This window comes from Pipistrellus kuhlii, unplaced genomic scaffold (assembly GCF_014108245.1).
Source record: "Pipistrellus kuhlii isolate mPipKuh1 unplaced genomic scaffold, mPipKuh1.p scaffold_m20_p_8, whole genome shotgun sequence".
NCBI classification, from domain to species: Eukaryota; Metazoa; Chordata; class Mammalia; order Chiroptera; family Vespertilionidae; genus Pipistrellus; species Pipistrellus kuhlii.
Window position 1 is genome coordinate 34,614,202 of NW_023425584.1, and position 23,384 is coordinate 34,637,585.

Consider the following 23,384-nt stretch of genomic DNA (forward strand, 5'->3'; position numbering starts at 1 on the left):
AGGGTGATTTCAAGTCTTAATAATTACCTCTGTTAATTATGTAGATTTTGCCCCAGAATTGTATCATTTAAAACCAAACTAAAACCAGGAAAGCAGCGCATATAAGAAAATGTTATCTGAATAGCAGATATCATTGATTGGTAAAAAAACAGATTTCTTTTAAAATTCCATCCCTCACTTCCAGTTGTCAAAAAACTATGACAGGGGTCAAAATATAATTGATAGTTTAGTAATTCCTTGTGCCAAAAAGAACAATTAACATCCGAGTTAAAGCATTTATATAAAACAAAATACTTTTTTTTTTTTTTAATGGTGTGGCACTGCTCTCCCAGGTCAACACACTGTCTCCCTGCTCTAAAAATCCACTTAATATGTTATCCTTGGATAGAGAATGTATGTTAAACTGATAAGAACAGATACCTACACTTGATCTTAGTAAAAAGGCCGAGCAGCAATGTACCTTTTATTAGTGGGACTACTGAACACTAGGTTATCTGCTTGACCTTTTTAATCACCCTATAATGCAGATATTACTCCTAAGTAATTCCAAGTAAGGAAGTAAAGTAACATACACTTCCCTAAACAGAGAACTGGGATAAAGTTGGAACCATGTCAGTAAGCCCGAGTTCTAAACTCGCTGAATTGATACAAGGATTAGCGACAGAGAAATAAAAAAATGGCTCAATGCTTATTTTAACTAGAGGCTTTTTAAAATCCAGGTGTTTGTTTTTAAAGACAGTATCTTATAGGTGTGTATAACCTCAGCCATACAACAGTAGGCTATCAATCTGAGGTTCAGAATGAATACTGTCCTTAGATGTTATCAGACTCTATGATAAAGTTCTCCATGAATTTTTCACCCAAAGCTCTTCCATTCCTTGACTGTTACCTGGACCCATTTTTGAATTGCAACATAGTGTATTTCTAACATCACTTTTTTATTAGAAGAAACTCTAGAAAAACTTCCTCTCTTTTCCTATCAGTTCATAGAATGGGAACAGAGGAATGGATACCACTCTGATGAAATATTGAATATGAGAAATTCTCACTTGGCTGGCATGGCTCAGTGGTTGAGTGTTGACCTATGTACCAGGAGGTCAGTTTGATTCCTAATCAGGGCACACGCCCAGGTTGTGGGCTCCAGCCTCAGTAGGGGATGTGCAGGAGACAGATATCAATAATCTTCTTCATTGATGTTTCTCTCTCTGAAATCAATTTTTTTTTAAAAAAAAAAAGTATGGACCCGAGCGCAAAGAAGAGGGGGAGGAGAGCTGGCAGCAGACATTCAGATAACAGACATTCAGATCCCAGGGGTACCACAATAACCACTAACCATTTCTTCCATCCTACCTAATTTATTGGTGTTTCATTTTAATTCCTAAAATCCCAGGAATTAGGCATAAGAATTAGCAAATCCCATTTGTGAAGAATGTAAGTACCTACTTTTCAGAAAGGAAAAGGGGTTAGAGTGATTAACTTAGTAATAAATAATCTGAAGGCCCTGGCCCAGTACGTCAGTTGGTTGAAGCATCATTCCATTACAAAAAAGGTCATGGGGTTCACACACCTAAATTACAGATTCAATCCCAGGTTGGGGTGTGTACAAGGAGGCAAGTGATTGATGTTTCACTCTCTTCTCAAACCAATAAACATATAATTGGGTAATAAAAAAAGAAGAAAAAAAGGATGATTTTCTTTATTCCTATAGGCCAAGATCAGCTATGCTGAGAAAATGAGTTTCTAATGGAGAGCATGAACATTATAGAACTTGAAGCATTTGCTGGGAAAGGACAGCAAAACTTAGGTAGTACAAGAAGCTTCAATAGTACAGGGGCACTGGTAGAATGACAATGAAGGGGAAAACAAAGGATGGCAGGCATCTACTAATCCCTGTATCAACACAGCTACATTCAGGAAAAATCTTTTCTTTACATCTAATGTTCCTTTAAAAAAATCTTATACATATAATACAGTGCAACTATTCAGTGCATCTAATTCATTATATGTAGATGGTATCAGAGGCCTAAACATAATTTATGCAGTGATTTTTATAGTAAAATTTATTTTAGCTTTCTTAAATTCCTAGTCAATTTTAAGAACACAGCCTTATTATAATGGCAAATGCCCCCTGTGAATAATGTAGGGAACCAAGCCCAGTTTCATAATTTCATGCATTTTGTTTAAAATATACAAACAGGTGAAACTCAAATCTCTGTGTAGCATATTGTACTTACAAAATGGGGATACTTTTAACAAAAAACAACCTGCATCTCAACAATTATAAATTCTACAACAAAAAAATTTTTCCATCTGGCAGACTGAATAGAACCAATAGTTTTTGTTTTACTAAATAAATAACGTTTACCATGTAATTTTAATGTGAGGTTCACCATGTTAAACAACCAATCAGGGTCTAGAAATTTCTGCTTTTCTTCTCCAAATGTTTTCCAATCAATCATTCCTTTTCTCTAGTAGAAATCAACACAAATATAAACTGCTTAATTATAACCTTAATTTCAATAGGCTGAGGTTTAAATATTTACCTCATTTGATAGATGTGAGACATTTTCAAGACTCAAGATTTGGCATTAAAAATTAGCGCCTGTTATTAGAATTCTGGTTTCTATGTTTGTGACTTACTAATTAGCTACTGGAAAATAGGACTTTTAAAGCTGATTTTCTAGTTAAGACTTTAATCTTAAAAGAAGTATGTGGTTTTTAAAAAGCTGTCATGATAGACAAAATGAATGGTTTAGTACTACTAACATCTCCCATGGAGACAACACGCAATACTTACAATAAAATGCCAAGAATAAACATTTCCTATGGGTTCTGATTTCCAATACCTGGCTACATAGAGTTCTTAATACTTATTACTTGTTGAACAATACAGGAACAACTTAAATATAAGGAAGGTTCCGAATTTGAGGTAAAGAATATTCATTCATTAAGAATAAAGTAGTCAAGATTTCCTTTTACTAAAAAATAAAACAAAACAAAAAACCTCACAAAACTTTAAAATTCTGCCTCCATGTATAAAAGATAAGATCAATCACATTTATCACTGGACACAAAAAATAGTCAAGTCTTTTAAAATGTTAATCTCAAAAAGGAAAATTAACTTTTATATTTCATTCACTATCAAGACTGTACTCCATACTTGCTTAACAAGATAATTATGCTATTGATATAAAACATAGTGTATTTACACTTAACTGTACAAAATAATTTAATGCTTACAAAAATATTAGAATGTTTCGAGTTGATAGTCTTAAGTAACCTCTTCCAGAGAAGTATACAGTTATGACCACTGATTTCCATTTCACTTGTTTTTTAATAAATCAAAAAAGGGATGCTGCAATGCTTCATCTAAGGTAATTCTTTTCACTGGATCATATTCTAACATTCTTCGAACCAGGTCAAACAGTTTCTCGTGTTCTTCATCATGACAAAGCATAAATTCCTGGGGGGGGGGAAATATTTTTATTTTAGAAAGATATTTATAAATAGCTGAAACATTTTTTAAACTTTTAAATCATTTTTTCTTTTACCTTTAATGGTTTGCAGCGTCTCCTAACATATCTACCAGCAGAACTATGTTCATCCCAATCTAGCTGGTTATGGTGAAAATACTTGCGTTTTCTATAGGAAGAAATCTGGATTAGTAAAAATAACAAAAGAGCCACGTTTACCTTGCCTACACCAGGACAGATGAAGTATAAGCATCTCTATGTATAACATTTCTTAAACTCTTAGCAATAATTATATATCAGACAGCTTACAGAATACTTCCATAATCTTGTACACAGAGAACAATGCCAGCTTTAAAAATAGAAGCCTCTGGAAAAAAAAAATAATAAAAAAAATAGAAACCTCTGGATCCATTCTTATAAATTCTGATTTCCGCAGATCTGAAGTGGGACTGGAAATCTTTAAAGAACTCCATGGATTACTTCTGAGGTGCAGGTGTGTTTGAAAACCACCACAGTGCCCCTTGTGTAAGGACATATAGCTGACTTAGCATCAGTATAGAATTCTAACAGATTGCTATGACTACAAATCAGGCTCTCTTTACTACTCTATTTATTATCTGTATATAAACGTAGGAAAACAATTATGCACAGGAAATCTTCAGTGTCAAAACCAGCACTTTGTTTTCTAGATCACAGGTAAATACTGTCATTACTTTTAAAAACTTTATGAAAAATTCAAAATATGCAATCCTTGGAAAAAGCAGTAACCACCAAGTTGAGTTTTTCTATAGTTGGAATATAGGCTATTGCATGTACTCAACAAAGGTCTTTAATCTTAAAGCATACCTTGTTTTCTGAATCATGTGTGTTGGTATAGGTCCTAATATTCTTTCCATCATTGCCAGGTGCTCTTTACTGTCATGAGTCTGAAAGACATAGGGAAAAAACTTAGCATTTTTCATTTCCTTGTATATACAAGAAAGAAAACCGTAAGAAAACAGTACTGACATAAAAGGACTAAATTAGAGTTTACACAATTTACATCACACTCTCCTTCAAATAGGGAACAATACCAAATGAGTTGTATTATCTGGTGCAAACCAAATAAAACAGTCTTTCCGAAATGTATTGCAGAGAGGCATAATTTCTTTAAAGTAAAGATGATCAGTTTTCTTATTTATTTGTAAATCTTGTATTGTTTTTAACTGAGGAATGACCGGGGAAGATTATAAAAAATATTGTGTCCTCATTTAAGCAGTTGCTTAGTTAAAACTAACCTCCATTACCCAACGAATAGCAACATATTAACACTTACTAATACTAAGCAATTAAAATATAGTCCCAATAATTCTCACAATAATCCTGAGCTAGATATGTGGGAATATGAATTTCTAAGAGGTAAAGATACTAGCTCAAAGTCACAGAGCTCAGAAATGAAGGAAGTTTAGCTATGAAGTCAAAACTCATTCTTAAAACTATATATTAACAGAGCTCTTACTGAAGTAGAACAGAGAAAAATGTCACACAGCTAAAATGGGATGTTTCTAGAGCAGAAATTGGCCAACTTTTCCTGTAACAGGCCACATAGTAAATATTTTAGGTGTGGATGGTCACAATTACTCTCTGTGGCATATTTTTTTGTGTGTGTTTTAAAGAAGGCATCAGGCAAGATATAGTTTGCCAACCCTTGTTCTGAAAGCAGAGGTTGTGTGTAATGCTTTTTAAAAATCTATCAACTGTTGTGCCTGGCACATTGCTTTCAAAACATTGCATACTTAATTTAAGACAGGAATAAACATAATAGCTGGACATTTTAATAAAATTCCTTAGTTGAAGAGTATATTGTAGGGTAAAATCCAAATACAAACCTGATCTCAAACCAATGTTAATAATCTGCAGTTCACTTAAGACCTCTGTAATTTAAATTACAAACTCATTACAAAGATAGCATGTATTCTGCTTAACTTTTTCTTGACCCTATCATTTATTACCATGAAACCAGACACTATCTCTTTGAATTAACCAATAACCATGATTCTAGATATCAAATTTGTCTATAAACTCAAGAGTAATCTTAACAGGATCTCTATGGATTAAACAGAAAAAGTGAGAACATACACCCTGAAATAGCTACCCAAGTCTAAACTCATAGCTTCTCCCCACGCTATTTGATATAATAACTTAAACCTTATTATGAACCAGAACTTCCTGAACTGAATTCCCCTCCCCTCAATCACAAAACAGAAGGCCACAACACCCTGACCACATCACAACTAAAACAAGTTTTCACAAAAGGGATACATTATTCCTCCTGGGCTTTTTTGGTAGTAATCTCCAAATAAAGGCCAAATAGCAACAAAATCATTTTCATTTTGGACCAGTCTACATTTGAAAATCACTAACTTTTAAGATAAAATAAGTATTTTTTTAAAAATATATTTATTTTATTGTTTTTTTTTCAGAGAGGAAGGGAGAGAGATAGAACCGGTTTCGGCAAAAACAAGTATCTTTTTATGGAGAACAAATCCATTATGAATCAATCAGTCTTTGCCTACTGTCACCATTTTCCTATTTGTGCGAGATGGATACACCATTTATTCTTCCCTGACAATATTATGTGCCTTTAAACCAGTACCCATTTAAGATACTATTTCTTGCCTGGACAGTGTGCCTCAGTAGTTGAGTGTTGACCCATGAACCAGGAGGTCATGATTCGATTCCCGATCAGGCCATATGCCCGAGTTGTGGGCCCAATCCTCAGTAGGGGGTGTGCAAGAGGCAATGGATCAATGAGTCTATCTCATCATTGATGTTTCTCTCTCCCTCCCTCCCTGTTTAAAAACATTGAAAAAAATTATTTCTTCTCCTGACATGACCCTCACACTCCAGTTTTCTGACAAATTCCTACTCTTCCTCTAACAATAGCTTTTTTGTATGATTTCCTTGGATATTGTCTTTTATCTTTATAAAGCCTAGAGTATAAAATATGGTTAATCAAATACAACTTGGAATAAAATACAACTTACTGTTCCTGAATTCTTTTAAATAAAAAAGTGCCTTGTTGCCTGGAATGGCTCAGTGGTTGAGCGCCAACCTATGAGCCAAGAGGTCATAGTTTGATTCCCAATCAGGGCACATACCCAGGTTTTGAGCTTGATCCCCAGTGTGGAGTGTGCAGGAGGCAGCTGATCAGTGATTCTCTCTCATCACTGATGTTTCTCTCTCTCCCTCTCCCTTCCTGTCTGAAGTTATATATACGTTTAAAAAAGCCATAGGCTAGCCAATACAACCAGAACTGAATTAAAACTGGCTACAGGAGCATCATTAGTCTATGAACCATGAGGTCTTAGGTTCGATTTTCGGTCAGGGCACATGCCCAGGTTGCAGGCTTGATCCACAGTAGCGGGTGTACAGGAGGCAGCCAATCAATGAATCTCTCATCATTGATGTTTCTATCACTCTCCCTCTCACTTCCTCTCTAAAATTAATAAAAATATTTTAATTTAAAAAAAAATTGAGGTTCTGCTTCCCGGCATTTGTCGACAGTAAGGCTCAAACTCACAAAAAAAACCCAAAAACCAAACAAACAAACAAACACCCCCCAAAAAAACACCTGGCTACAGTAGTGCTAATATAAATTTATGAAGATGATTTGTAACAAAAAATGAAAACATAACACAGTATGAACATGTGTTAAAAACTCCAATAATATATAAAATGAACTGACCACTAAGAGTTTTCATTCAACTATGGTTTTAGAGAAGGATAACCATTTTGCACATGTAAATTTTAATCTTAAGAATGGTACTATGGCAACTTTTCACATGGAAGCCAAATTTTACATGCCTTTAAAACTTAACAATATTCATTAAATACATACCTGAAAGACCGTGAAACCAAGGTAATATTCAATAAGAATGCAACCTATGCTCCAGACATCACAAGGTTGAGACCAACCTAAAGCTATTTAAAAACAAAAACAAAAATTTTATTATGTAATAATTTTTAATTGCCAATTTACTAGATCCTTCTGTAAATGAATACTCTCTTTAAATAACTCCTTGGGAGAATATGACAGTAAATTCAGGGTTTATATTCTTATTTTTTATCCTCACCCGAAGATATGTTTTTGATTTTAGAGAGATGGAAGGAGGAGGGAGGAGAGACAGAAAGAAAGGGGGGTAGAGGGAGAGGGAGAGAAAGAGAAAAAGAGAGAAAGAGAGAGAGAGAGAGAGACAGACAGACAGACAGACAGACAGACATCGATGTGAGAGATATCAATCAGTTGCCTCCCATATACCACCAGACCGGGCTTGAACCCACAATCTGGTATGTGCCCTTGCCAGGAATTGAATCCATGATCCTTTGGTGCACAGAACGACACTTCAACCAACTAAACCACAACAGCCTAGGCTACATTTTTAATTTTATATAAAATATTATTCTGTATGTTCTCATAGTCCTCCATATCCTGATATCAAATTATAGCTTTTAATCTGGAGGAAGGGCATTTAATATGAGAGGGACTAGAAAATATTTCCCAAGTATAACTACCAATTTGTGGAAATATTCCATAATCTCTGAATTGCTTGTGCAATGGGAGTACTATCATACCAGTTCATGGTTGTTCTATGAAATTTTACATTTTATTAGTGCAAATGTAATTTGTTATTTATCCTCAGAATATAATTAAGACCTTATCAATTATCATAAGGTTGAGGACTGAGTTTACTTCTTCCATTAAAAGAAATATAAATTATATACAAATATAATGAACATTTTATGTAGTTTCACCTATAATCAGAATTATAGTCATTTAAAGTTCACACAGGGATCTATATATGTACTTTCAAGCTGTCTATAAATGATCACATGTACTTTCTCCTTCGAGATTCTCAATGGCAACACTATTTTGGAAAGAATAGAATACCCAAACTTCTTATCTATATTTAATTGGAAAGCAGATGAAAAGAATAGGCCATACAGATATTTTAATCCTTTAAAGATCAAATAATTAGTAAACAATAATGTATAAGTAAAGCCTATCTTAAAAGACATTTCAAGTACTTGTAGTAACATCAATGAATTTAAAGGTAAAGGAAGAAATAATACACTCAAGGGCCTTGCCTATGATTTAGTAATTTTTGTTAACTCTGACAATGCTTATCACTTGAACAAATGGATAATGGAGCATGATTTCTACTTATATGTCCATACAATATCTGCAAATTAACAGAGGTTGAACTTAAAATGAAAGTTTATTTCTCCAGTCACTCCCACCTCTCAGTCTAGCTTTACCCCAGGTGACTGTAACTGTACACACTGCTCTACATCATCCCATTCTGATGAGTCAGTTCTCATACTCTTTGGAATTCCACAACATTCTCTTTTACCAGTCTCAACTTTATTACCAAAAACCTCAAACCTGAGATCAACTGACCTTAATTGTGGCACCGGAATACATCTTCCTCTCCTACCTAATTCTGCCTTAATCCTCACAATAAATACTCCACAAACACACAGAGGACCCTTCTAATCTCCCAATGTGATCTCTTTTGTCAAGGTCAATAATACAATTTCCAATTTATACCAACTATTCCTAGCTTGGCCACACCTGGAATGTCATTATTACTGAAAACTACTATATTTTATTCAAGCTAGGAAACCATTAAGTGTAAGACACACCAATGTTGTTACATACCAATAACAAAGAAATGTCAATTGTTTTGAGTAGAAAATTCTGAATTTAAGTTGTTAAAATCCAGGAAATTCCCTCCTTTTGAGCTCTAAAAAATATTTTACTATCCGACCTCTCGGTTGGACCTTACTTATGGCCAAGTAATAAGATTATCCTATTTAAGTGCTTCCCCACTGCACCTGATCTAAACTTTCCCCACTATCTCCAAGCCCCAAACACATCCCCGAATTCCCAGCTCTATTAACATAACTTGGTCTCTAACTTTTACATTTTGATGCATGCTCCATTACTGAATTGTTATTTTAAACTGTCACCTTAACTCATTTTATTTTCCAGCCTTTACCATGTGATAGGCTTTCAAAGCTCTACTTTAAACTAGCTCTGCTTTTTCCTCTTGACTTCCCTTCACCCTACATTTAGATGTCCGCTAACAAAATCATTAGGATTTTTACCAGCACCATGCTTTGATGACACAAAAATAGATACATCACTTCAAAATCACATTGCTGTGATGTACTTAGCCAATACAGTCTGTTCTTATAATCTCAGAGGATTAACGTGCTCAAAAAAAACTATCACCTGATGTGTTTTCACACATGGTATCATATTTTCCCCACTCAGGAAAAGTGTTTACAGTAATTTCGATTCTTTTTATGAAAATAGCAAAGCATTTTCTGTATACTGCATCACCCCCTGGCAAAGCTTAAAGAACAAAACCCTCTTCTTCAATTACAATATCAGGAAGTCTGGTGTCTACTGACCCAAAATGACCTCTGGAGCTCTGTAATGCCGTGTAGATACCAAAGTACTATGATGTTCATCATCGTATGTTGCACTTCCAAAGTCAACAACTTTGATGTCTGTGTTTTTCAGTGTGCGTTCATCACGTTTCTAGAGAGAGACAGTTGAGTACACATGAAGATCAATAAAGATATGAAATCTTTTATAGCACTATACAAAAGGCTTGCATCATTTTTTCGACTTTCAACACAGCCCTGTGAGAAAGGCAAACAAAGATATCCTTTTTGGGCTTAATATAAGGATAAGAATAAGCATCAGAAGCGAAATTCCTCATACAATGATCAACAAGCTAAATTAATTCTAAAGAACCACCAAAATTAAAACAAGTTTTAACTTACCATTTTAGAATTATATTTGACTACATAGTCAGACTTCACAAATAAAATATTTTCAGGCTTCAGATCTGTATGAGTTAACTTATTATGATGCAAAACTATAAGAGAATAAAAACACATTATGGAGTTTCATTTACAAATTTAATCTATTTAGGAGAGAAGGAAAAATTAATAGTGGATACAGGGTCAAGAAGGGTTTTATCTTAACAATACTCAGTTTTAGTCACCATGTTTTAATACAATGATGTTTTTATCTTTCTTTCCCTCTCCCTTCCTCTTTAAAATTAATAAAAATATTTTAAAAAAATTTCTGATGTTTAAAAATTTATCAAGTATACTTACAATTTATTGACTGGCAGATCTGATAAGCCATCTGCCTGATGTGATCAATTTGAAATGGTAGAAAGCTATTTTCTTTAATGAAATCATAGGTACTAAGTCCCAGCAATTCAAATACAATACAAACATGACCATGGTGATCAAACCATTCTAGCATCTGGACACATCGGCTAAAATAAAAATGAAAATAATTCAGTTCACAGAATTCTGATTATTTTATATAACATGATGGATCATACTTCAAGTTTATACTTACAAAACACTGTTGGGATCAGTAGTATTTAAATGCTCCAATACTTGGATTTCTGAACGAGCTGCTTCACGGTATCGACCTACATTTTTTACAATTTTCACTGCTACATGTATGCCATCCCTTAAAAAAAATTATGAAAATGGTAAATATAGAGAAGGATGAAAACATGCAGCCTCTAAAGCATAACCTTATTAAGTATCACTCTAATACTATTTTTCTAAAATACGTATGATACCAGATTCCATAAAACATCTTTTTAAAACATTTTGACAAAATACACCTTTATTGGAATAATGCTTCCCTTAATACTGATGAATTTTAATGTTTCCAGAATTTTAAATTTACCTAGATTTTATACAAACATTAATGAAACAATAAACCTCAAATAGAATATGCTACTCCTCAAAGCATTTGCTCATTACTAGGCTAGACTCACTCTGTGCCAGATAATGTGATTATGTGATAATGATAAAAAAGGCAGGACCTGACCATGCACAACAAATAGCCCAAAGGAAAAGAGATATGACCAACTTATTGTAAGGTTAGAAGTGCCCGGTATGAAGTACAATGGAGTAGAGGAGGGCGGGCTCAGACTGGGGATTAAGGAAGCTCAGACTTCTTTAGAGAAGAGATGGTATATGCCTATTTGTCAGAACTAGTAGGGAAAGAGAACATTTGGCCAAACAGACACCATCAATAAATCATGAAGTCAAGAATATGTTTATCACATTCAGTAGTGCAAACAGGCTGAATTAGCTATAGTACAGAGCAGAGAGAGTCAAATTGGGGCACCTGTAACTTAAGTATAGAGTCAGGAGTCATGTGAGGAAATGGATTTCCAAATCTTTAACTTTCTTTTGTTCTCTTTTCTAAATCTGATCATCCAGATGATGAGCCAGAACTCAAGCTCTACTAATTTATAAGAAAGGAAAACCCATGTGTCCCTAATTAGATCTAGATACATGCCTTAGACTAGGGGTGTCAAACTCAATCAGAGAAGGGGCCAAAATCTAAAATCCAGCCTAAATCGCGGGCCGAATGGTTTACTGAACAGTCATAAACTGTCATTGTGATGGAAACGCAGCGGAGTGCAGTGATGACAGCACGGTGCGGGCCACATTGCAAGGCCTGGCGGGACGGATTTGGCCCGCGGGCCTTGTGTTTGACACATGTGCCTTAGACTATAAAAAAACCTTTGAGGCAAACATTTCTAATGGCTAGGCACAAATCTTTTCCCAAGTCTGATGGTTTCCAATTCACTGTTTTCCACAGTCCCAATGACATTGTGGGATGATAAATCATTAAAACCTATTATCTTATCTAATAAAGGAATATGCTAATTGATCCTCATGCCATTGCAAAGATGGTGGCACCCACCGCCAATAAGGAGGAATAAGCTAATTGACTGTCCCACCCTCAAAGATGACAGGATACACAGCCACAAGATGGTGGCGCCCAGTTGCCTCAGCCTCACCGGGATGGCAGGTGCGCGTGAAGGCCAGGTCCGCTCCCTTTGCATGGCTGCCTCTGAACTCACCCAGTCCTCTCAGCCCCCCAGCTGCTCAGGACTGGCCCAACGTGCAGGTGAGCCTCCCATGGCAGCTGCCCAGCCACCCAGGGCCAGCCAAGGCTTGCGCTGCTGGCAGTGACAGCAGCAAAGGTGTCACCTCCCACCCAAGAGCTCCTGGACTGTGAGAGGGGGCAGGTTGGGCTGAGGGACGCCCCCTCCAGTGCATCAATTTTCAGCTTGCAATTTGATGAAAATCATTGATCAGCTGCCTGGTGCATGCCCCATTGGGAATCAAGCCTGCAACCCGGGCATGGACCCTTGACTGGAACTGAACCTGGGACCCTTCAGTCCACAGGCTGATGCTCTATCCACTATACCAAACTGGCTAAGGGCTAATAAATCATTAACCATTATTTTGATAATATCCCTATTTGGCATATATCTCAACTTTATTTTTAAAAAAACATATTTTATTGATTTTTTTTACAGAGAGGAGAGGGATAGTTAGAAACATCAATGAGAGAATCACTGACCAGCTGCCTCTTGCACTTTAAATACTATTGATTGGATTATGTTAGTTAGATAATTAAGAGTATTGGAGTCTCAAAAATTTTTAAAAGACATTAATAGGACAATTGATAAAATCTGAATCAAGTCTATAGAACAGCTTGCAAAATTTGAAAATATAACATCTGTATATATAATAGGGTAATATGCAAATTGGTTGGTAGGCTGTCACGTTATGACCGATCAGCAGGTTGCGTGCAGAGCAGGTGTGGGTGGGCAGGAACTTGTAATGTTTGGGACAGGGGCAGAGCTGTGGCGGTGTGTGTGTGTGTGTGTGTGTCTCTCTCTCTCTCCATTCTCCATGCATGCATGCATAGGCTGAGGGTCCTGAGGCACACGGAGATCCACAGGCCTCCCCCGGCTCCGGCCTACCTCTTTGAGGCAATCCATCAAGGAGCCCTGGATGGGTAGGTGGGGCCTACCTCATTGAGGTGATGGATCGAGGTGCTTCTGCACTGTGACAGGGCACAGGCCAGGCTGAGGGACCCCTAACCCCTCCTTCCCTCAGGGCAGTTGGGGGCGATTGGGCCTGTAGGGGAGCAGTTAGGTGTCAATCAGGCTGGCAGGAAAGAGCAGCCAGGGGCAATCAGCAGGTAGGCAGGTAAGCAGGCAGGAGCCAGCAGTCCTGGATTGTGAGAGGGATGTCGGACATTCCCCAAGGCGTCTCAGATTGGAGGGTGCAGGTGGGGCTGAGGGCCAATCCCTCTCCCCTTACATGCACAAATTCATGCACTGGGCCTTTAGTGTCTTTATAGTTTAAGAAGTTAACTCTAACATGAAAACTTTGGGAATAAGGTTTATGAACCAAGATTGGATATGCTTTATTATCTCTGCAATTCAAAAGTAAAGTAAAGCACTCTGATTTTCTTACACAGCACTAAGGGCCTAAGGGAAATACTCTTCACCTGAAAATGTATTTTAATATAAATAAACTCCATCTCACAGAATTTGTAATCATTCTTGGTCAAAATTCACACTCATGGTAAGCAAATCATGTACATAGTTCAAGAAATTTTGAATATTTATATATCAAGAAAATAACTATCATTCAAAACATCACTTTCATCATGATGGATCCTTCCTAACCAAAAGTATCAGAATGCACAAGAAAGAAAAAAACCACTTACATGCCATGATCAATGCATTCTACAACTTTGCCAAAGGCCCCTTCACCCAGAGTGTCCACAATTTCATCTAAAGTGAGGGGGAAGAAAGAGTTAGTATAAGTACCTGAGTACTAATCATCTAGTTATTTAAACAATGAATGCTTAAGTGTGGAATATTTTCAAATGATTCTCTATCAAAGCATAACTAAGATTTCAGCACTCATTTATTTTCAGCTGCTACAAAGACAATTAAATAGAGCTATCTTTCTTGATCTAATCTAAAATTTCACTGATTATTTTGGAGCTTTAGAGTAGAAATATTTAAATACTACAGAAAAGAAATATAAAATAACAAACCCACCAAAAAAAACAAAACAAATAAAACACCAAAAAACAAAGAATGAAGAATTCTTTAGCCCCCCGCTGACAATCTATTCTTAAAAAGATTATTCTGTCTGCAAAGTTTAAAAAGTGTTGAAAAATATTCTATACATCTTGCTCTTAGAACGTCTCCACTTTGACAGATCAGGTGACCCTCCTCATCATCCTCTATACTCCTGGATCTTTTCCTTCGGTGGCTCTTCTGGAACGGCAAGTGGGCAGCACCAAGATCGTCCAGCCAATCAATATATCAGAGTGAATTCAGGGCAGAATACGCAATTCATTCAGCGGGGAGATATTCAGGCATTCAGATAAGCACCAGGCCACGAACAGTTGGCAGGAGCAATTTCAAATTCAGTCCCCAGAAATTCACAGGGCACAGTTTATGTTACAGAAGAAAAACATGGCAAGGAACAGATTTTCAGATAAGATACTTAAAGTGGCAATAGAAAAAAAACAACACAATTGTCTCTTTAAAATACTGATTTAATTGAAGTCTGAAATTAAAGAATGCAATGTATTGTTCTATTAATCTCTTGCTATAAAATAGCATATGCTGTGAGTTGAAATGTCTAGTTTGTCAGAAAAATATTTTAAAATGTCCAAGATTAGTTGTAATTATTTAGCAATATATTCAAATATACATAATTAAAATAAAAGGGAAAAATAACAGCTGGTTAATTTAAATGTTCAATCTAATCAAAGCTAGTTTTTCTGAAGAAAAGTTGGAGAGGAAAACAGTATTTCAAATATTACTGATCAAATAGCTGAGTGTTTAAAAAAAGGGCAGGTTTTTAAAAATACATTTCCCATTCAACACCCATATTCAGAACTTCAATGGAATTAGTGGCAGACAATAATGCAGTGTGCTATGGGACTATAATATACAGGGCATTTAAGTATTGGTATTAACCTGTGCAACTTTCTATATTTGCTTCTAAGTATCAAAAAAGGGGTTTCTTTTAAAGTAAAAAAAAAAAAGAAAATTCAAAATAAAATGTTGGGTTCATTATTTCATAAAATTTTATTATAAAACATAAAAACAATATTTTTAGTAATCAAATAAAGAAACTTGTGATGTGGTTTATGGGAAATGAAATGATTAATATGGGCAAATGAGAACTAATAAATACAGATTAGTTATGAGCATTTGGAAGTTTCCTTTAAGGATTCAAGTAATATAAACACAATATACAATATAATTCAAGTATTATATACGTTTTCCAAACTTACTGGCTCATTTAGAGCTTTATCCACAAATAAATATCCACCCCCAAATAAAAACAAAATCACTCATACCGAATGTGACTGATGACTTGAACAGTGTCTATTATGCTTCCTTTTAGGACTGCTTCTCCTGCTTCGGACTGAAGATTTACTGCAGTGGATTCGGTAACTGCTTTCAACATCTCTGTGATAATGCCTAGGAACGTATCTTTCGCAGTACTCATTTCTGTATTCATCAATGTATCTCCTGTCCCGATAATCTCTCTCATTCAAGGATCTTGTTTCTAAATAATGACTGCAAATACATTAGAAGAATTCAAATCATTCTCTTCATTCTAGAGTAATGTGGTTCAAACAAAACATTTTCTCAAGAATTCCTGGTTTAAACAGCTAACTCAAGAAAAAAAAATTAAAATTGATGAATTAGAATTTGTACTTATAAAACTTAAGAAATAATTTTACTTTAACCAATAAGCAAATGGTTTCCTATTTCTCTTTATACAGACTTCTGTTAAGCACCTCATATCAAGAAACAAAGCTTGAGACAAATCATTCCATTATGTTCAGTGTTTACTTGATAAATGTCCCTTTGCCTTTTGGAAAAATTTAAAACCAAAAATTTACAAAATTGCATCAGATTGATTAAATGCACGAATTTTACACACATCACCTATCCTATGTCCTTTCCTTTTTTTATTTCTAGCTTCCTGTCATTCCTTTGAGAAGTAGACAAAAGTAGCTTTTGAAGATTGCTTCATGTGCCAAAGACATCTAGAGTATATCCCCTTCAAATGAGAAAGGGATCTTGTAATTGCTTACCTAGAGTTACAAGAAACCCACCACACCTACCCTTTTTGCATTTCTAATATCCTATTATGTCTGCTTGTAAGTAAAATACACAAGAATTCTATATAGAAAACAGCTTCATTTAGTGCCACAGTGGTTAACTTCTGAACCTACAGATACCTTTGAAAATCTAACGAAAGATCTGGACCCTATTTCACCAAGAAATGCACCAATGAATAAACAAAACTTGGTAAGGAATTTCAGAGATCATAGACCTCAGCAAGTCAATGTATCCCAGTTAAGTAGTCTTGAAAAGATGGAAAGAAAAGGACACAGATTCAATTGGCCCAGTTTCCCACCCCCCTCTCTACCTGGGTTGAGTGTCCTCTTCAACAGAGTGCGAAGCTTCAAGAGGATGCACTTGGAGCACTGAGGGAGAGAGGGGACACCTGCCCAGTCAGACAAATCAGCTAAAATAATCCTGACAAGCAATGGAGTGACAGATGTTGACTAGATTGCCCTCACCAACCCCTTTGCTTTCCCCAGAATATGCTGCTATTCTTTTCTCAGAGGGCAGGTTTAGGTAGAAATAAAAAGAGGCATCTCTAAAATTGCTACACAACAGAACTGGCATCATATACAGGCTGCGGAGATGCAGAAACCCTCTTTTCCCTTTCCCCAATGTCTTAAGTTTTCCCCATTGGAAAAACAACTCAGGATATTAAGGTAAGGCTATGGGTCTAGGTCAGGGGTCTAATCAGTTGGCTTATACCTATCAGAGAGAGATCAAACTAAAATTATACTCTTGAAGGCATCCTTCCCATAAAAGCCCAAAGTCTTCCTATCAGAAAAAACACACAAATAATCTTTAACTGGATTAATGCATGAAATTATACCTGCTCACAATCCATGAACAATCTATAGAATAACAAACATGAGGTGAAGTCATACCATGAGGATAAACTAAAAAGATGAGGACCTTTTTAATTTGTAACAACCAAGGCTTAGAGAGTATATACATGAAGTGTATAGAATTATAGAGGCTCTGCACAGAGTGAATAGGATGAAAAGATTTAATCTCTAAAAATGTTCACTAAATGCCCACTGTAGTCCTTCAAAATAGCCAAGATTAATGAGGCTATTGACATTTGTTTGTATTTGCATACAGGTCCTGTAGAAGATAATATTAAATATATACATATATGGCAAAAGCCCTGCCAACAAATGGACTGTTTGAGATTACTCACATAAAAATAAAGCACAACAATGCCAGAAATGCTGAAAGGTTGCATTTGAGTGCTGAGGGTCAGAATAGGGAAGGCACTTAAGCTTCTGAAAATGGGCAGGGAAGACTTCATGATAAAGGAAGAGCTACATTTAAGGGAAGTCAGGGTCATGACAAAATGGAAAGTAGAAATGACGAGAAAGAATGGCATACTTCCATTTTATATATTCACAGAGTACTTCTAGCCACAATGACTTAGAGAGGTGGATTTGTCTATGCACATTACTCAGGAAAAAGTAGACAATTCAAACAAGAGCAATTTTCACACAGGAAAACAGGCAAATAAATAAACTGGGAAGAGACCATCCAACATCTTGCATGCCAGGCTAAGGACTTTATAAATTTAGGATTTCTCAAAGGGTGGTTGGGTTATCAGCAATATAAAAAAAATAGAATTATTAAAAATGAAGATCACTGGGCCCCAGGTCTCAATCTAAATCTTGTAATACTCATTTTAAACATAACTCAAAGATTATTTTATTCACATTAAAGTTTGAGAATAATTGATACAGTGTTAAGAAAGAATTTAAGGATTTTTACAATATATAAAGGTGGTGTTTACAACAGCCACTTCACTCTTCCTAATACACTGTGCATAATTGATTGATTTAAATTTGTAGAAAGGGATACCAATTGACATGCTACTGCCAAAAGACAAACCAGAAAGAAAAGCCACTTTGCAATACATAAAAAGGTAAAATAATTGATATACAGTAAGTTTTCATAAATCATTAAGAAAAATACATTTTAGTAGAAAAATATGCTAATACAAAAAATAATGTTCAAGTGGTCAGTAAATATGACAGTGAATAAATTCACCAGAAATTAATAAAAATCACACAGAACTCCATTTTTGGCATTTGAAAATAGCCAAAAGTAGTGAGGGAAAGGAATATAAGTTGGTATAAAATTCCTAGAAAAAGACATTAATATGCAGAAGGGTTTATACCCTTTAACTTGAAAATGGCCCTTAAATCTATTTTCAAAAAATAATCAGAGGCATGATTTGTATATATTATTTTAAGAACAATTTAGAAATAATTTATATCCAAGCAATGGCAAGTTACCTTCTTTACACTTTTCTGCATTTTTAAAAGATTTTATAAAACACAATCTTTTAAAGATTTTAATCTTCAAAAAGACTATTAGAATATTCTAGATTATGGAGAGCAATCTCCAGTGCCAAAGTCAAAGAAGCTATGGGCCTGCTGGTTAACTGGATTTAGTATTCTGTTTATGTAGTTAATTCTGAAATGAATGAAGTTTATCACTGAAATCATGATGTAAACCAGGGGTCCTCAAACTTTTTAAAGTGGGGGCCAGATCACGGTCCCTCAGAGAGCTGGAGGGCCAGACTATATGAACTACTAATTCCTACTGTAACACCTCGGCTACGCTCACTGCCCAAAAAACCTGGTGGGCCGGATCAGACTCCTCTGCGGGCCGCATGTGGCCCGCGGGCCGTAGTTTGAAGACGCCTGATAGACCTGAGTGATTATTATTACGATGTTAAGCCTTACAGAGTATTTTATTAATAATAGGGTACATTTGCTTTTCTATTGTACATTAATTAGCTCAGGTCATTGAAGTCCTGTCATAAGCCACCCCTTTCCTCCCAAATAACAGTGTAACAGTGTAATGAAGAATGATCAACCTGCACTACCATCAAGTTCACTGTTCTACATTACAAGTCTGTTTTAGGACGGAGAAGGAAAAAGATTACATACTGTTTTTTAAAGTAACCCAGCTGGCTAATTTAGAAAGCAATCTCGTAAACAGTCCCAATGGAACATCTGCACAAAACATGGAGAAAACATAGGACCAACAAAACAAATGAGAAAAGAAAATTAATGGAAGAAAGGATGATAGAAACTCTATTCACCTAGCCTTTTTTAAACATCTAAGAACTTTTAAATTCCTTAAATTCTCTATTACCTCCAAATTTTACACTAGTAAAAATACACTAAAACAAAACATATTAGATATTTTTATTGAGACCCTGTACTAAATTATTGGCTGCTACCTGTACAAAGGAATGATCTTTTTAATAACCACACTTCTAAAAACCCCAAATATATCCACTACTGGCCTTATCTACAAAAACAATCTGTTAAACGTAGTCTAAGCCAGTGGTCTGCAAACTCATTAATCAACAGAGCCAAATATCAATAGTACAAAAATTGAAATTTCTTTCGCATGGCCCACAATTCGCAAGTTTCAATTGTACTGTATTGCGCGCCTGTACCTGGTATATTGTGGAAGAGCCACACTCAAGGGGCCAAAGAGCTGCATGAGGCTCTGGAACCACAGTTTGCCAACCACCAGTCTAATCAACAAATCCCCAATGTACTTGAACATAACTGAATAGTATATGCTGTTTTTTAATCTGGAGTTATAGTCTCCCTGACCCTCATTCATTGAACATTAAAGGAGCACTCTAACATACATATCTCACTCACATATACAAGTTTAAGGCACTGAGTAGTATTATCAGTATCAACCTTTTGTGTCTTATCCCCCTACATTACTGACAGCCTGAACTGAACTGTTCCCACTATTCCCAGAGAGACGTACACAGATATAAGGGTAGAAAAACTGTTTTACTCATAGCTTTAGCCTCAGCACATCTAGTGTCTAGCATATAATATGCATTCATTAATTTGTGAATATTTGATTGAATTATAAAATAATTGACAGGTGAAAACTACATGTTAATAATAAATCACTAAAGCTATTATGTTAAAATGCTCCTAATTCAATTTACCAATCAGATTCTTTAAACGGGTGATGTGGTTCACAATGTCTGTCCTCTTGTGTACTACTGTGGGATCTCCTCTTCCGTTTGTGGCTTCCACTGTAGCTTTCCTGGCTCCAGCGCTCTCTACCATCCCAATGAGGGCAGTGAGTTCTTTTGGAATGCCGCATCTGTTAATGGAAACAAAAAGTGAGTTGTGGAGGTTATATATGATTATGTTTAGCAAATAAAATAACATACATTAATATTATTTAAATATAAATACCCCAAACATGGGGGTCAAACAGGTACTAAAATCTTTTGTAGGCAGTTTCCCAAGGTATGGGTACTATTGCATTGGTATGTCAGATGATTTTAAGTGGCATGAATACAGGTCTAGGACTAAGTCATGAATTACACTGTGAAATCTTAATGTATTTTCTTTCAAATCTTCTGGATAAAAATTTTCAACTTGGTGCTTGTCTTCAACTAACACTTCCTAATAATATTTTAAAAATATAAAAAGAACCACGGCTCAGTCTTAGAGCCTTCAACAGTATCTAGCCAGAAATTAATAACTATTTTTGGTCTTAATTTACTTGTACCATTACATTACAGCAAATCAGTACCAATCTGTTAATTAAGTTATTTCTATGATTCCTTTTAAATATGAAACAAAAAGGGAAATACTACTCCAAGTGTCATGCAGCTCTGGCAAAGTTCTGCAATACAAATAGCTTCAGTCAGAGAAACACCTAGGGATACTAAATAAAGAGGACTCTGTGAAAAAGTATAGAGCGATAGCCCTAGCCCACGTGTCAAACACAGGGCCCGCGGGCCAAATCCGTCCCGCCAGGCCTTGCAATGTGGCCCGCACCGCGCTGTCATCACTGCACTCCGCTGCGTTTCCATCACAATGACAGTTTATGACTGTTCAGTAAACCATTCGGCCCGCGATTTAGGCTGGATTTTAGATTTTGGCCCCTTCTCTGATTGAGTTCGACACCCCTACCCTAGCCGGTTTGGCTCAGTGGTTTAGAGAATCAGCCTGCGGATAGAAGGGTGGCAGGATTCAATCAGGGGCACATGTACCTTGGCTGCAGGCTCACTCTTTAAGTCTCTCCCCTCTTCCACTCCTTAAAAACAAAACAAAACAAAACAAAAAAAACAATAAAAACAATTTCCTCAGTTGAGGATTAACAAGACGAGGGGAAAAAAAAGCATAGAGCCATCAATGAAGCTTCTTTTTCTCAAGCATGCGAGAGAGTTCCGTTCTCTAAATCTCTTGACCCTTCCATTATCAAAAATACATTTTAACATTAGAAACTCTTTAAAGCAGAGGTAGCTAAGCGCTCTTACATAACATCAAGCAAAACTACAACATATGACTGACATAGTCATTACTATGCAGTTGTTGCAAAACTTATGTATCTGCTTTAACTTTTTCCCCCAATCCACCATCTGCCACACAACCAGCTCACCTCTAACAAGGCAGATTTCTCAAATAACCAAAGTTATCAATATGCAAATACTAAAATTCAAATAAGCATTTCAAGAAAACCAAGTATTTTTGTTTCTCTAAACAAATTCACTACTTTAAATTTAATTCTCCTGTTAGAAAGTGTCCCTCTCCCCCCACCTCCCTTAACGTTCAGAAAGATTTTCTCAGGTTAGTTAAGAGAATAATCCTGGACTCACATTCGATGGGTAAGGAAAAAAAAATAAAATTACCTAGAATTATTAGACTAATAAAGAACCCCAAGATCTAGAGTCACAAGATATTGTTCAAGTGAAATGCAAAGTGTCAGAAGTGCATGCAGATCTGCTGCAACAAAGGTAGGCTCCACCGAAAAGCAGGGCCACACGAAGGACAAACCTCTGCACGTTTCCTTCCATCCCTCGCAGCTAAAGAAACACCAGGACGTGGACTCGCAGTTCCTCGGCCACCCGGCCCCCACTCCGGCGCACCCGGCCAGCCTCTGGCACCCTGACAGGCAGGGACAAAGGTTTCTTCCGGGAAAACCCGGGTCCCGAACAGCTCGAGCTCCGACAACACAGGCCCGAAAGGCGGCTTCCCAAAGGGCCTCCAGACCCTTCTTTCGCCTCCTCCGCGGAGCCGGCGCCTCCCGAGCCGCGAGGCGAGCAGCCAGGCCCCTCCGGGAAGAGGAGTCCGTGGCAGAACCTCGGTCTTTCAGCCTAGGACATTAAATCTACCACAACACCTTCGCGCCCTTCGACTTTAAAGCCAACCAAAGGAGGAGTGGTGTCCGGAAGGAACCCCAGTCGCCGAGGCCCCAACCCGGTGGTTTCTCCGACACACCTGACTTCGACACCTAGAAAGAACGGGATGGCGCTCAGCCCAGCACACCCCACCCGAAACCTTACCTCTGCTAAAGCAAAAGGCCCTTTGCCGAGCAATGAAGCCAATCCACCGCCTGACCTCTCGGCCGCTGCGACAAAAAGCTGGCAAAATGGCGGCAGCGCCGTCTTCCTAAAATCCCCAGGGGGCTCCCAGCTCCGCCTCCGCCACGCAAACGCGCCTGCGTGACAAAGCCTCGCGCGCGCTCCGCGCCCCGCCCTGACTGTGACGTCACGGACCCTTCACACTGCGCCTGCGCGGTCCAGGTCCCTCCCGCCCCGAGCCCAGGTGAGACCCTGGCGATGCCTCAGTAGGAAAAGTCTGTTCCCTGCTTAGCCTAAGCCTGTGGCTTGTGTTTGCTCCCTTTGGGGGGAGTGCGGCACCTCTGGGCCGAGCCAGCCATGGCCCCGTTTTCTGCTCTCCCTCTCAAGTGGACCAGCACCAGCGCACTTTGGCCGCTGGCCCTACCCTAGGACATCAACCCCAGATGGAGTCCACAAATCTGCTCCGTGGTGGTGCTGGGGCCAGTT

The 23,384-nt window shown here is 37.0% G+C and overlaps 1 protein-coding gene and 1 non-coding gene across 8 annotated transcripts; both read right to left on the minus strand.

Annotated features, from left to right (window-relative positions):
- Positions 1 to 266: 266 nt before the first annotated feature.
- On the minus strand, positions 267 to 456 carry LOC118711994. The gene has a single exon (XR_004985925.1). It is a non-coding gene; the product is annotated as a U2 spliceosomal RNA (small nuclear RNA).
- A 2,498-nt stretch (positions 457 to 2,954) lies between these two features.
- On the minus strand, positions 2,955 to 23,089 carry CLK4 (CDC like kinase 4). Of its 7 annotated transcripts, XM_036424474.2 has the most exons (15): positions 22,881 to 23,036; positions 20,526 to 20,686; positions 19,489 to 19,554; positions 16,848 to 16,905; positions 15,763 to 15,985; positions 14,575 to 14,665; positions 14,104 to 14,170; positions 10,903 to 11,019; positions 10,650 to 10,816; positions 10,311 to 10,405; positions 9,933 to 10,062; positions 7,354 to 7,436; positions 4,320 to 4,399; positions 3,552 to 3,642; positions 2,955 to 3,463 (listed from the first exon to the last, which is right to left on the minus strand). In XM_036424474.2, exons 2-15 carry the CDS (start codon positions 20,647 to 20,649, stop codon positions 3,323 to 3,325), a joined length of 1,533 nt encoding a protein of 510 aa, XP_036280367.1. In that variant the 5' UTR covers positions 20,650 to 20,686; positions 22,881 to 23,036; the 3' UTR covers positions 2,955 to 3,322. The 7 variants fall into 7 exon arrangements, with proteins under 7 accessions (XP_036280367.1, XP_036280368.1, XP_045432232.1 ...); XM_036424475.2 differs by lacking the exon at positions 19,489 to 19,554; XM_045576276.1 differs by lacking the exons at positions 16,848 to 16,905; positions 19,489 to 19,554 and adding an exon at positions 21,588 to 21,631 and having other exon boundaries at positions 22,881 to 23,024.
- Between the last annotated feature and the right edge of the window lie 295 nt (positions 23,090 to 23,384).